We start from the raw sequence: 15,903 nt of genomic DNA, 5'->3' as shown, positions 1-15,903 counted from the left end.
CAAATATATTTTTAATTCAAAAATAATCATCTTAAAGAAAAAAGATCCACTACTGCAAAACAGGCTACGAGGCGTAGGCGCAAAACATCTATCAGTAACCCGCCATTGATAATATAGTTACCAACTCCGGGTGACCGCCACTAGTGAAAGACCCCGGCACTGGCAAGCAAGCTGTCGCTCAGTTAGAAAAAATAACGATGCATTTGCGTTTAGCTACCATGGCAGCGTTTTCTTTTGTTGCCGTGGCAGCAACTATATATAGCTAGTGTTTAAGAAACTAGTTTAACAGTGATATATATTATGTCTCAAAAAAGTACTGTAAAGTATAATACAACACTGGTACCGGTAGAAGCTATTGATGAACTTTTGGATAGCTACATGAAGTCCACTGGCAATTTTCAGAGATATACAACAGAGGAGATATTGAAGGGGGAGATGCCAGCCCACGAAGAATGTAAGGTTTCGGAGGAAAAGTCTCTGTGTCGGCTGCACGTTGGCCTCCATCGCCTGTGCACCATGCCACTTTATCTATTGACGGCTCATTCCTAGAATTGGATGGATCGGTGGCTCCAGGTATGATACTCATGAGAAATGATGGGAGTGTTATGTTTGCCATCGGTTTATATTCAACTGCAGAGATGCTTTGGAAGCGGAGACACATGCTCTTATGCAAGGGGTGACGTTGGCTATTCAACATACGAACCTCCTGATTCTTGTCCAACCGGATTCCTCGGAGGCAACATTTGTGTTTCAGGTGATGGACTTGCTCGCTTAGCTTATGGGCATCTTGTCATGGAGATTAGAGCTTTGAGGAATGGCGAGTTTATTCCACAGAAGATTCCACAGGAACAACCCAGAGTTGCAAATCGACTGGCAAACTATAGTCGAACTTTGCCTACACACAAGGCCCCCCATGTATCGAGAAGCTTTTGCCTCTTTGACTATAACACTATAATTATGGAATAAAACTTCTATTTACAAAAAATGGGATTGAGATAGTATATAGTGATAAACCCGTTGGAAGGTAGACCTGCATCTTCCGTGCGTGTTAACTTTTTTTTTCATTGAAAACTGGATTCGCTAGATGAGGGCTGCAACTGAAAATCTTTCAAACTAGCCGGAAGGAGGGAAATGAGTGGTCCTATTTGGGGCATAGGGATGTGCGGGGCGCACCAACGCACACCCCCGCGGTTTGGGATGACCCAAAGCGGCAGGAGGGGGCATTTTTTTTTGTTATTCTTTTCCTTGCTTCCTTTTAATTTTTTGCTTTAATGAAATTGAAAACTGCTCATGATATTTAAAAATATTCACAAATACAATACAAATCATGAATTATAAAGGGATGGTGAATTTAAAAATTTCATGGATTTCATAAAATATTCCCAATTCCAAAATTTTCATAGATTGGAATTTTTTTCTGAACTTAAGAAAACTGGATTTGAAATAGTGATCATGAATTCACCGTATTTTAATCATTTTTACAAATTATAAAAAAATGTTCACAAATTTGGAAATTGTTCGCATATTAAAAAATATTCATGAATTTCGAAACAAATTCATGACTTTAAAATTATTCCCGAATTTTCAAAAATGTTCATGACTTCAAAACAGTTCCCGAATTCAGAAAAATCATGAAGTAAAAAAATATCATGACTTCAATATTGTTCACAAATTAAAAAAAAAATCATGACTTCAAAATTTTGTTCCTGAATTTACAAACAAATTCATGACTTCAAAATTGTTCCCGAGTTCAGAAAAAAAATCAGGAATTAAAAATGCTCATGACTTGAAAAATTTATTCCCAAATTTACAAAAAAGTTTATGACTACAAAATTGTTCCTGAATTTAGAAAACAAATCATGAATTAAAAAATATCATGACTTCAAAATTGTTCAGGAATTTTAAAAAAATGATCATGACTTCAAAAAATTGTCCCCGAATTTTAGAAAATCTTCATGAATAAAAAAATGTTCAGGATTTAAAAAATTCGAAATTTAAAAATGTACATAAATTATAGGAAATGTTGAAATTACAAAATCTTTGAAATTTCAGAAAACAAGAATTTTCAAATATTCTCAATTTGTTTAAATTAACGATTTTTTTAGAAAGGTAGAAAACCGAATAAAACTAACAGAAAAAATCCATGAAAGAAAGACGCAGCCGATCCCGTAAATGTCTAGTTGAAAGTGGGCCGAGCCGAGAATACTGGTTGATGGGTTGGGCTTTATGTGGGTGGTTTCCAGTTATGCTTCCGATGGCATGAGTGAGTGAGAAAATTATCCATTTCTCAAAAAAAAAAGAGTGAGAAAATTATCCTCAAAAATATCCTAAAAAAGAGTGACTGAGAAAATTACGGACCCGAAAAACAAAATGGCGAGTGGGAAAATTGCAGTAATTAACGAAAAAGAAGTGGCTTTCAGATTGACGATAACGAAAATTTGGCATAGGATGATTTGAGCTTTTGAAGTCCTTTTACGTGTAGTAGGATTCTAAGCAACCCCTGTGAGTGACGGAATGGGGCGAGACGACCGTGACAGACAAACCAAGGCCAAGAGAGATCCTACCTGTGAAACTCGACCGGTGATGTTTCTTTCTTGAAAGAAAATTCGACAGATGATTTACCTAGCATGGGATACAGTCTCTGAATAAAATGAGTAAAGACCCATGTAGTGGACACATCCACGAAAGGGAGCTGAAGGCGCTGCACGACGACACATTCCCCAGAGGCAGAGCTGTCGATAGAAAGGAGGTGAAGCCTATTTCGAATCGAAAAGGAAAAAAGGAATAATAAAGATAGACTGCCGATGAGCCGATAGCTGCCTGATAACTAGTGTTGTTGACCAGAAGTAACTAGTGTTGTTGGCCGGCTAGCTTTTCCACCAAAAGCGACGCAGGATTTTTCCAGTGCGTGCTGCCGAAAACTCCCAATGGGCCGGTTGACCTCTAACAATCTTAACCTCTCTCATACCATGGCCAACTTTCGGTGCGCATGAACTGTACTTAGAAAGTGTGTACACCACCTCTGCCCTAAAACAGCAGACCGCTGTCGTGCAAAAGCCGTGACAACTCCAATCTGAAAAGAATGGCATCTTTCATTTCAACCACGCGCGCGCACACTGTTCCGCTTGGGCGGGTCTGATCATACAAATTGTTTCTCCCTTTCTCCCTTCCTGCCTTCTCTTTTGGCCTAAACCAGGAACGGTCGCTGTCTCAGCCTCGCACAGGGGCGCGGCGCCCGAGGCCTAATTGCTTACTACATGGTCGATGGACAAATTATTCTGAATCCCCCGCGGGACAAGTGCCCGTAACTGTGGCGTGCCTGCCTCTACAGTCTCAGCCCAGGCTTTCCTTTCAGCGGAAGCATGTAGCATTTCGCTCTGTCGCGTGCAGTGGGCATCAGTCACCATACTGTTCGTCGCCACAGTGCTAGTAGGATGCATGCACACGGTCCAGGGGCACTACTACAAGATTTTTGGGCGGGCCCCTGATTTTTTTTTCCTGTGGAAATAATTTAGCTCATCAACATTACATCGTAGAATAACCTAGTTGATCTACGCATGCACCACGGTTAGCTTTCTCTAATCTTGCCAAAAAGCATAAGATTAACTACTTCTTGTTCCATCCCATCGCCTCTCCTATCGAGCAATATTAAGAAAAGGTGGTGCTCGATCGTGGCGCTGATCATCTGGGTGGGAAAGTAACTTTCGGGTCGATCGAACATGGTTTTCACTCCTGACACTCACATGCACGCAGCGCTCCGTGCGAGTGCGCGCGCGCGTGTCCGTCCGCTCCGCCCGAGTCTCTTCTTTTGAGTAACCACGCATGCATGCACGGCGACTACCCCGTTGGTGAACGAGCGAGAGTGACCGAGTGACTTCTCACGATCCGAGGAACAACTCAAACCACCTTTACCTTTTTTTCACCATTGCACGCAGTGGCCAGGACAGGAGACACCCAAACATGTCACGCCAGTAGAGTAGGGCACGAAGGCTGTCGACGATCGTCTATCTCTCCATTCATTTCGTCGATCGACCATGGCTCCAAAGGTCTTTTTGCATTGGCCGCCTCCTCGTCTTTTAGCGCCTCGCCTCGCGGTTAATCATGGACTCTCGAGCGCGCATGTCAAAAGCTACCGATCATACCCCTTTCCATCTTGAGCGTGGTACATTACCGTGCCGGCTATAGCGAGAGCTAGGCGCCGTGGTTTGACCTGCGCATTAGTGATTACGACTTGGAGATCCAAAAGGCAGTAATAACTTTCCCAAGGGGAGAGCTAGCTAGATAGCCGTAGCTAGCCAGGAGATGATGGATGTATGGATGAGACTCGGGGCCAGCTTGGTTCCTAGCTGATGCTCGCCACATTGTACCTTTGGTTCTTTTCGGTAGATTGGGTAATTACGTTATTCATCTGTGTCTGTTCGTAATTGCTTTGATGGAACTAGCTAGGTTCTTCCACCTTCTTGTCAATTCGTGGTCCACACAAGAGTCGGAACTCTTTTTGTTGGGTAAGCGAGAGAGTGTGACCTCTGGCTAGCCTTTGCGTGTTTTACAAGTGTAGCAATTATGAATTCAACCTTGGTAAAAAAAGGAACATACCAATTGCTACTAACTAATTGGTCATTCTTTTTCTGGAAAAAACTTCCGCTCTATTCATCTCCAATCATGGCAGTACAACGAACACTAAAAAATTAAAATTACATCAAGATCCGTAGAACACCTAGCAATGACTACACAATCACTGAAGCGAGCCAAAGACGCGCTGTCGTCATCGCCTCACCCCCGCTGGAGCTGGGCAAAATTTGTTGTAGTAGACAATCAGAAAGTAGTTGTGCTAGGGCCCCATAGGACTAGCACACTAGAACAGAAACCGCCAACGATGAAGAGATGCGTACACCGATAGGATCCAACCCGAAGACGCACGAATGAGACGAATAAAGACAGGATCTGAGTAGATCCACCAAAGACAACCAACGGCCGAATCCTGCAAGATCCGTGGAAGGTACACCGGGGCTAGGTGGGGAGAACATTATTCCATCTTCAGGGAGCCGCCACTGTCTCGTCTTCCTGAGTACGACACAAACCCTAACAAAATCAAGAAAGCATCTAAAAACGAAGCCCTCCCACCTGCAAGAGCCGGGATCCACCACGCCCCCATGGCCCTAATGCAATGGAAGACGAGGCGGAAGACCTTTTACTGGAGAGGAGGCGGCGGCTACGTGAGGGCCAACCCTGGAGACGGTTAACTAATTGGTCGTTGGTTGTATGTTATTTCTCTTTCTGCCAAAAATTGCGCCAAATTTTGGTACGTAGAATATGCCAATATGGTTTCATCCTACAAATCGAGAGAATGGTAGTTTTGCTAATCATAAGTTGCACAAAAAAAAAGGTTGTGGGCCTTTTCGCCAAAAAAGCATGATGCTTTAGGTTCTATTTAGACATAAAGAAAAATCTCAGTCGACGTGTCGATGGACCCCACTAAATCAGTTTATGGGACTAGAAAAGCGTGGCATGCTAATGGCGGGGTTCTAAGCACATGTCTAACGTGTGCACAACAGCTGTCAAACCAACTTGGGAATTGGATTAGCGAAAGGCAGAGCCCTTTGCCTAGCTACACGGGCAACGCAACAAAGCTTGGCTTGTGTAGGTAGGTGTGAAATGAAAAGGAGAAACATACATAGGCAAAAGGAATGGAAGGAGCCGACTAGCCGGCCGAGATAGAAAGGACCAAAGAAAGAGAGAAAGGCGATGTTTGTATAAAGTGGTTAAGGCCGGGCACGCAGACGCGGTGATGATTAGCAGTGATTAGTTAGAGGAATGAAAAGGTGGCAACCATGATTAGCAATTGATAGGGAGAGTGGCGAGGTGGAGACGGGCGCGGGGCCTTTGAGCATGACGGCATGATCGTCACGTGCGAGGAGAGAGGAGAGGGATTGAAGAAAGGGACAGAGCGTTTGGTTGGTTGCATTGCATGTATGGGACCGGCAAAGGGAATGATGATTGCCGCTGACACAACTCGCAGCACGCGTGCCCCGGATCCTCTACGCCCTCCTCTCCACACCCTCTCTCTGTGCCGCCTCTCTCTCTCTCTCTCTCTCTCCTTCTCATACTCTGGTTAATTATGAAAACGTACTCGTGGTCAGTACTACAAGCCTGCTCGTTCATTCATGGCCAGTACTTTAGCCCCACATAAGGAAGCAATTAAGGATACACACATGCATGTATGATGTATATACAGTAGTACTCCCTACTTGTACATACGTACGTGTCACATATACATACGTGATGATCGAGACCGATGCAGTGAAGCTCTAGCTTGTACTAGCATACTCCTACATTCCGTGCGACAGGGGGCACATGAAATGAAGGCCGCGTGCGCGCGTAGCTAGCTAGCTGTAGTACCGTAGGTATCACGTACCGAACTGCACATGAGAGCAGCATGCAGCTCTGCTTAATTATAGAGGGAGAACGGACGAGAGAGACGTGCCTGTGTGTGTGTGTGTGTGTGAAAATTAAGGATGGTCCCGGGGCTACCGATCGACTCGTACACGAGGGTGAGGCGGACCCAACCCTGTAGTGGTACTTGCGCTCGATCCCCTTGCGTGCGGGCACGCTTCCTTTGTACCCACGCGACGGACAAGTACCCGCCGTCACCACGCCCAGCTACTTGCGCCGGTGGGGTGGCCGTCCATCTCTCTCCGCGGCTACCACGTACGTACGTGCCTACGTGCTCTGGGTCCATCCATCCACAGCACCACAACCACCGCCGTACGTACGCATTTGATGGAGCTCTAGTATCTTTTTTGATGGGGCTGGATCTTGGATGGACCTGGGGCGGTAGAGTCAGACCGACCCGTCTACGTACACAGTGGACGTGACATGCTTGATAGTACCACCGTCGATCGGCCTTGCTAAAGGTGGATGCATGATAGCTTCCCGCTCCCGTGCCAGACACGATGACAACAATTATGGGTGTTGATTCCCTCTTGAGGGCGTCGCAGTAGGTCCTCTTACGGTACCAGGGCTCCGGGGTGAGAACTTTTGTACATCCTTTCGGGCTCGACGACGGTGGCCTTGTGCCTCGTCTTCCTCTTGAGGGCACCGCCACGGAGCCCCAGTGCCCCTCGGTTGCCACTCTGTGTTTGCCTTGTCACCGACATGTAGCGTCCTCCACCCGCAAAAAAAAAAGACATGTAGCGTCCTCAACTCTAGCTTAGGGTGGTCTCGGTCTTCTGCTACCTTATAAACGTGTCCTTGTAGTCTCCATTCTTAGTCCTTACCATCTCCTGACAGGAGCGGCGCTTCATGACCCGAAGCGAGGGGGCTGTCTAAGTGGCAAGCCGCCCCTTTTCGGAGATAGTTCGGTGTCTTCGGTACCACGATGCCTGGTGATTTTCTCCAATCGACATGACTATGGTCCTATTTCAGTAGTTTTGGATGTCTCTTGATAGGTGTGTAGTCTGTTTCAAGCTTAAAGATGGACGTAGAGAAGCATGGTTTAACATTTTGGAAATGAATATATTTTCATCCCTCACTGAAATCAATGAAAATTTTGATCATTTCGAACTTAGTTATATAATATCTCGAATGAATTTAATCAATATTTGAACCTATTTTTTTATTTTAGTGCAACATTTTGAGAGAGAAAAGAATATTTTGGTACACACCAAAATTGCCGACAAAAGTTTCAACCCTAGCCGGGGAAATGGTGGCAAGTCGAGTACACGAGTAGGAAACAAAAGGCGCTGGCTCGATGACGAGGAGAAGAATTCAACTTTTTTGAAATACAAACAAATATTTCATGACAATGTCAAACATTTCATGAAAGTATGATGGATTTTGACCATTATTTCAGTTAGCTTTGAATCTAGCTCAAGAATAAATCGGCACATGCTGAAATAACCCAATTTTTTCTCGCTCTTTCATTAAAGAAACTGGCTTGTATGAAATTCGCGTGAAACTACCCATTTGGAAAAGCTTCCAAAGATAACGAATACTGTGAAGAACTCATGGTTTTGCTGCCATTCGGCGGTCGCACGGCACTGCTTTGTTGGGAGAGGGACGTACGGCGGTCGCTGTTACAAGAGAGGGGACACTTAATTGGCCCTCGTCCCTGGAAAATCAGCACGAGGATTTGGTTCTAGGGTTCATGAAGTCACATCGGCACTTGGGATTTTCCTTTTCCATTCATCTTTCAAATTGGAATATAATTAAATACGTACACACGTGTACTCCACAAGATATGCTTCGGTCGTGACGAACTCGTATTTGCCCTCTGGTTATTGTCACTGTGCAGGGCGGCTGATTTAGAGCCTTACGTACGTGCACAGCGACACATGCACATTCTCTACACACAAGGATACATGTTCAATACACATTCCCACTGGTTCGTCGTGTTGTCACTTTCGTGTACATGCACGTGTCCGTCTTGCGGCCATTTTATTTCGCTCATCGTCTGCAATCTGGAAGACGACTGGACGAGCGGCGGCCAGCCAGCTAGCGGCGCCAGTCTATCTATCTTCTCGTCTTTCTCGCGCGCGTGTGGCCTGTGGCATCACCGATGGAGCCAGCAGATGGCGGCACGGCCACGAGAGCATCTCTAGCAGACCATATATAATGCCAACCCGCATAACGCGTTTACAATTTAAGAAAGATCTGTTTTGTAAAGTGAAATCGTGCACTGCAGAATAAACCCCATATATGAAACTGTATAATTCAAAAAAAGCTTTCGCGGGAGGAATTACAACCACATTGACATTCATAGTTCATCACAACATAGTGTACATACTACATTCTACTATGGGGGGGGGGGGGGGGGGGATCCGCGGTCTCGCGGCGGTTACCAAAATGGCCGACCTCGCGGCGGCAAGGCCGACGCGGTGGAGGAGCTTAGTCCTCCTCGTCGGAGCCGACGAGGTCGATGTACATCTTTTGCTCCTTTGGCTCCCGCTTGACGGCGACGAGCTCGCCCTCCTCCGGCTCCCTCTTCACGGGAGAAGTGCCGCACCAGAGGTGAGCCACGCGGCAGAGGAAGAGCCCGCGGCCGAGGAGAGCGTCCTCCCGTGCCGGCGGTCGCACTCCTTCGTCTCGCGACGGAGGAGCGACGCCAGCGACTGTAGGCCTTGGTTGGTCCACTTCTTGGCCGCACGTTTCCTTGCGCCGTCCGCGCGCACACACCGCTCGCGCTCGGGGGCGTCGCCCCGGTCGGAGCTGCGATCGGAGCTCCACATACCGCCCCACATGGCGGCTGGAGGCGGAACTGGGCTCACCGGCGGCGAGAAATGCGATAGAGGGAATGGGGAATCGCGGGGAAACGCGGTGGCGGGGGATAAGGTTTCGACCCGTATCTGCCCCGCAAACCCGTAGTTATACGGCCTCGGGGGTAAGTTTTGCGGGCCGTGGTAAAAAGAATTACGGGCCGGGCGAGTATACCGGCTCTGATCTGGCCAGAAAGTTGGGCCAAGTCTGTATACTCACCGGAATTATGCGGGTTCATGCGTTATACGGGGTCTACTAGATATGCTCTAAAAGGAAGAGGCAGCCTGTCTCGCTAGCACTGGACAAGGACAAGAGCAAATTTAGTTAAACATGATTTGTTTTTAATGTCTTCATGGACCGGAATATAATTAATTTTCAGTCAGTCTTATAAATTTATTCATACGTTTTCTTACTCTTACAAAATTTGCTCATGTATATCCACCTTTTTTTTACTCGACTATAAAAAAATGAAATCTGATCTCGGCAGTTGTCAATTTGGCTAATCCTTAGTTGATTTACAAATTTGTTCATGATCTCGGTGGTAATAATTTGATCGTGTGTAGTGCAAAAATAGTAGGATTTTTTCTCAAAGTTCAATTTGTTTTTAATAAAATCTTGCACAGTTCTTCAACAATACCCGGTACCAATTGAGGACTAAGAAAATTCCAGCTGAAAATTAGCAAAACCATAAGTAAACACATGTTACTGTTTCGGAGGCAAAACACCATGGTGCATTTGAACACTCCAAGATAAGCTTTTTCGAGGAAACAAACACTTTGTTCCTTTTGCTCGCTCCTCGCACATTGTCCATTGCACCTCGATCAACTGTAAGGGCTTTCTGGGATTGCAGGTAAATAAAAAACGTAGGAACATGAAAAACGTGTGGAATAGGGGGCATAGGAATGGATTCCATATGAATTTTACAGTCTCAATCCTATGATCCAAATTGCCTTCATAGGGAAAAAAATCATTGGGATTCAGATCATATGAACATCTTACAATCCAAATAATCCCTAAATAGAGTGTTTGCGCTATAAAGTCAGGCCAAAGGAGAAGTGTAAAGTTTTTTCTTGCATTTTAATAGATAATTGTTCTTGTTTTTGTATTCGCAAAAAAATTGTTCTTGTTCTTCACTCTAGCCCTTGATTTTTTTGAGAACACTTAAGAGATTTGCATGTCTATATATTTGGTCCACTCAAAATTGGGAACCAGATCCAGAATTGAACACCTCAATTGAACAAAAACTATGAACCAAATTTAAAATGATCTCAATCAAAATTGTTGACCCAGTCAAAATCCTGAACCAAATCCGATATTGGACACCTAAATTAAATGAGAGAGCTCCAAAATTAAGGAGCATAGTGTATTTATAGATAGATTGCTGGTGATGACTGCGATCTGTAGCCCTTGATTTTTGTAGAGCGTCACATATGTTTAAACACTCATAATCACTAAAAATTTGCACATAATAGTGTATTTTGAACCGAATAATATATCATTTTTAAACAGATTTTTTTCATATATAATTTGTAACTTAATGAAATTCAAATATGAAGTTCTAACCTAGGTGGTCACGGATGGTGTCATATATTTTCTCCGTTCGGGGTTATAGGGCCGCACTTATGGAAAGACATTTCTCCATTATTTTGTTTGATAAAATATTAGTTATATACCATGAAAAATATATTATTCGATTCACATTAAAAATAGTTTCCAATGCGTTATGCTGAATAACTTATACTCCCTACATTCCTAAATATATGTCTTTTTAGATATTCCAATGCGGACTACATATGAAGCAAAATGAGTGAATTTACACTGTGAAAAATATCTATATGCATCTGTATGTAGTCTTTATTGAAATCTCTAAAAAAGACTTATATTTAGGAACGGAGGGAGTATTTCCATGATGATTCTATGGTTATTTTTTTATAAAATACATGCTTAAATCATGAAAACAATGCATACCCGTACGCATCATAACCCTGAACAATTAATATTGCATTGTCTCTGCTGGGAGCTCGGATCAGAACTTCTGCCATGCCCTGCTAGCTACCATCTAGCCCGGCCCTGCCCTGACATACATATGTATATATACAGTCGTACAGACACACGGCATTCTTTTCTTATCTCGATGTAGAAAACATGTGATTCCTGCAGCTGGCTCTCGTCTGATAAAAAGATTGGAACTAGCAACGACATACTAGTACTGTGCCGCAGAGACACAGCCTTACGTACACATATGCATGTGATCTTCTGAAAGTCTGTCCTCCTTAATGATGTATTAGTAGTATTGGTAAAACAATGATGGAAACTATGATGAAATAATTACATAAATCTGTGCCCACACCAGTAATTGTATTGCACTCCATGACACCATGTGTCTTTTGGCCTCTCTCTTAGCTTTCAATGATTCAAATGAATTTGTTCTTTTAAGAGTTCAAATCCTTGGAATTTTTGTTGAGTAATGAATCTTTGGAAAAAAATATGTGGAACTTTGCTCTCAGTTTTAAAGGAATTTTTTGACGGAATCTAACTTCTTGGAAAAATTCTCAATAGGTTCCTATTTTCCTCTCCTTGTCGAATTCAAACACATTATTTGGTGTTGATTATGAATTGACACATGGAATATGCTTATCTCTTTTAAAGGGATATTTCGTTCACTCAAAACATCACACCAAGATATCAAAAATGATGTCCAGTGGGTAAGATAGAACCCACCCGGGTGAGATAGGATTGGAACCCTAGGTAATCAACATGGATGCACCACTATGAACCTACCACTAGGCAGAAACCCAGACCCCACTTGAAATGAAGTCTTATCCGGTCTCTGCATAACAACGTGCCCTATCTATTTTGAATCCTATGAATCAAAGTTCTTATGTATGTTGTAACTCGATGTCTCACTATTTTCAAGTATATTGCAATATGGACATTGATGACAATTCATGTTTTCAGAAAGAAGACAGTGATTGGTTTAGTTGATTATTGCTTGCGTACATGAAATGCCTGATTTTTTCCATTTCAACTTGGCATGCCCATGGATTACTTACCATATACACAGTGTCACAATAACAAAACCAATCACATTTACTTCCACGCCCTAGATTCAAGTGTTTAGGTATGTGTATTCATGTGACCTACTTCTGCGTGCCAACTGCCAAGCTATCCAGCAAAGTAGCCATGCCATTGCCAGCCCCAGCAAGTAGCTAGTGTGGGCAGAAAGCACATCACAGCAATGGCTTGATTACAAGTTTACATTTTTACACACACCCATGTCTTCCTTTTGTCCCCACAAAAGAGCATGCACATAGACACAGTGGGTGGCCTGACATGGAGATCTCTGCCCCTCCCTCCTCCCTCTAAAAAAGCCATAGAGGAGCAAGATTACAAAAGGAAACCAGCAAGAAACAAAAGCTCATCCACCTTCCCCCCTTTCCCAGACCAGACAGGGCATGCAGCAGCAGGCATCAGCATGCATGTAGTACCAGTACTAGCAAACTAGTCCATGCATGCACTCATGTGTAGTCATGAGGGCTAGCTGCTCTCACTGCTGCATGCCACACTGGCTAGCCATACTTCTGTGCACTGCAGCATGCACCAACACAAGCAATCATTGATTGGTTCCCCTTTCCTCTCCTCCATATTCAAACAATCAAACTGGCATATGCATGCCTAGATCATTCAATATGTCCAAGCCCCAAACATTCATTCATTCACAAGACCAGACAGACAGGAAGCATGCTGCTACATTGCTATGCAATGCGTTGGAACAAACATCTTTGTTTTGATCTCAGGACTTGCCATGCATTGCTACATGTATGCATGCAAACATCTTCGTTTGATCCGAAGACTTGTCTTACATGCATGCATGCATATATGGCTAGCTAGCTGCATGGCCTGACATAATCAAAAATGGACTTGTGTGGGATCTTGTAAACAGAAATGCTTCCAGAGTTATCCAATGTATATGTAGCATATGGCAATCAAGTCTGGAACTTTGCATTGTGCATATATTCTGACATGAACTGTTATTTTAGGGGCTGGGTTTGCCATGGCTTTGAAGCAACATTTGATTAAAGCTCAAGCAAACCCTAATGGTAAATTAAAAGAGTGGTAATATATATCCCTAATTATACATGGCATATTGGCATCACCAAGGAGAGTTAGCTAGCCATATAGTGGTATATATGGAGAATTGGAAGTAATTAACCATCACACAAAACTAGTTAACTTTGAAAGCAAATTAACACGCTGTATAGTAGTAGTACCATTACCATGGCATGCATGAGATCGATCGCCATATGCAACCGTATCAGATACTATGAGCTATGGCCGCCGGCCGGCCAACTAGCTGATTGATTAAGCCGCCGCTTGCATGTTCATGTCAGCGACGCGTCTCCTCTTGGGCCGGTCGCCCGCGGCAGCCCCCTGCCTCTCCACGAGGGCCCTCAGAGCCTCCTTGAGGAAGTCGGCGCCGCCGTCCTCGGAGGATGAGGAGTAGTCGTCGTCAGCGTGTTCTCCGGCGTCGCGCGCGAGGACGAGCACGTTGCGGACGCGGCCGCCGAGGGTGGCCATCTCGGCGCGGAGCGTGCGGAGGCGGAGCGCGCGCAGCGTGTCGATGAGCCCCGGGAGGAGGTCGGAGCGGTCGTCGCAGCAGAGGGAGGCCTCGAACACAGCCGCCGCGCCGCCGGCACCGCCGCCTGAAGCGAGCACCACGATCTCGTCGTGCTCCGTGGGGAACAGGTGGCTCGCCGGCGCGGCCGCCTCGCCGACGACGCCGGCCATGCGCTGCTTCAGCTCCCGCACTCTCTCTACCGCCTTGGCCAGCAGCGTTGCCTTGTCTATCTGTAAACACACATGTAGAAGATCAGTTCATGAGCTAAAGTTCATCAAGAAACCTTGTTTGCACAATCAATCTCTCAAATGACGAACCCTAGAGCTTATGATTGATCAGAAATGAAAAAGGGTAGAGAGGAGAATGTGAAAAATTATGCAAAATTGTAGACATGGTACTAGGCACAAAAGAAGCAAATCATGAAGAGGAACAAGCCAAGAGACGAGGGGCAGCCCTAACCTGACCTAGCTAGTCAGTGTCATTCATAGGATGATAGCAGCTAGTAGTTAGGAGAGGCTCCATTCTAGTGCTACTTGCACACACAAAATCCAGCTTTAATCACAAGGATTAGCTGAGCTGAGAACCGTAGCAGCTAGCTACTCATGGGGATAGCATCTACCCACTGCAATCCACGGTAGAATTCCAGATGGATGACAGGCAATCCAGTTCTTCAATAAAAGATTTCGCTTGATCGATCTCGCATCGATCGAGCATGTTGCGCAGAAACTAAATTAGGGGGAAATCACGAGGGCACAGGACTTAGATGTGTAATGAAATTGCCTTGGGATCGCAGGCGAGGACGGCGCGGAGGCGGTCGAGGTGCGACTTGATCCGCTCGCGGCGGCGCTTCTCGGCCTCACGGTGGTTCCGCGTCGCCACCACCGCGCGGTCGTGCGCCGCCTCGGCAGCCGCAGCGGCGGCTACCTCGTCTTCCTCGGACAAGGCAGCCGCGACGCCGCCGCCCGGCGCCGACTGCCACATGGAGCCCACGAAGAAGGGCGGCAGCATGGCCGCCTCGGCGCCGGCGAACGACGCCTCCGCCGGAAACATGCCCGCCAGAGCTACCTAGAGCTTCTCGCCCAGGTTCTGCCTCGATCACACCTCGTCAAGCTGCTAGCTAACTAACTAACTAATTGCCGCGGTGGTGTTGTGCCGTGAACTAACTACTGTTCCTCGGACATGGACTGGAATCGAAGAGAGGAGAGAAGAGAGAGACGGATGGGATGGGGGAACGAGGAGAGGCGAGAATAAATAAACGGGGCTTCGAGGAGAGAGGGAGAGCGCATGTGGGTGGATAGAGATAGAGAGAGAGGGGGGAATGTTAGAGAGAGACGGGGCGACGTGAGGTGAGTGAGTGGCCGGTGGGCCCGCTTGTTGACCCGTCAGAGATAGAGGGCTGTGCCTGTACGAGCCCTGTGAGCTAGGGATGACGGGATGATGGCCGATGGCCTAGAGTGGTAGAGATGTCCCGGCGGGGGCGGTTGGACGGCTGCGATGGTGCCGACCTTGCGCCGGCCGTCGCGCTCCGACGGGATACGGCCGTGGCGGTGATGGCGATCCGTCCGGATCGACCGTTTGACTCCGGTGCAACAGCGTACGCTAGCTCACACTCCGGGGGAATGTTTGCCTTGTCTTGCCGCGTTGTTGCACTACCACTTCAACTAGCCAGTTGGATGAAAGTGAAACCCAAGTAGTTCTCTGTCTATGGAGAAGAGAAAAGTGCGTCCCGGGTTTTCCTTGCGTGACCAGTCGCCAGATCATGCTTGTATTAACAAGTTTAGTTGAAATCCAAATTAAGGATTGGTATTAATACCAGGGTATTTGGTTTACACTGGTTGATTTATTTTCTTTTTGAGAAAATACCACACTGGTTGATGATGGCAGGCCCCTGGGTGTACTCGTAGGCCGGCAGTCGGCTCATTGGGCCACAGGGCGGCCCAAGCCCACAACCTGACCAATGGCGCACACAGGGACTGATCATCAACTTCGTGTAAGCCAGTCGCGGAGCGTCAAGCATATTGAAGGACGGG

General features: G+C 45.9%; 1 protein-coding gene across 1 annotated transcript; it reads right to left on the bottom strand.

The window, feature by feature from the left end:
- Window positions 1–13,246: 13,246 nt before the first annotated feature.
- On the bottom strand, window positions 13,247–15,124 carry LOC123113901 (transcription factor bHLH106). The gene is made up of 2 exons (XM_044535220.1): window positions 14,654–15,124; window positions 13,247–14,103 (listed from the first exon to the last, which is right to left on the bottom strand). The coding sequence occupies exons 1-2, from the start codon at window positions 14,921–14,923 to the stop codon at window positions 13,618–13,620; spliced, it is 756 nt and encodes a 251-aa protein (XP_044391155.1). The 5' UTR covers window positions 14,924–15,124; the 3' UTR covers window positions 13,247–13,617.
- Between the last annotated feature and the right edge of the window lie 779 nt (window positions 15,125–15,903).

The sequence above is a fragment of the Triticum aestivum genome, chromosome 5B (genome assembly GCF_018294505.1).
Source record: "Triticum aestivum cultivar Chinese Spring chromosome 5B, IWGSC CS RefSeq v2.1, whole genome shotgun sequence".
Lineage (NCBI taxonomy): Eukaryota > Viridiplantae > Streptophyta > Magnoliopsida > Poales > Poaceae > Triticum > Triticum aestivum.
This window is presented reverse-complemented; position numbering and strand designations above follow the sequence as displayed.

What these genes read in the sequence shown, in the direction of transcription:
- LOC123113901 (XM_044535220.1), bottom strand. Translation starts at nt 14,923, where the DNA reads ATGTTTCCGGCGGAGGCGTCGTTCGCCGGCGCCGAGGCGGCCATGCTG. An exon ending in TCCTCGCCTGCGATCCCAAG is followed by an intron (nt 14,104 to 14,653) that starts GCAATTTCATTA and finishes GTGTGTTTACAG; the next exon opens with ATAGACAAGGCAACGCTGCT.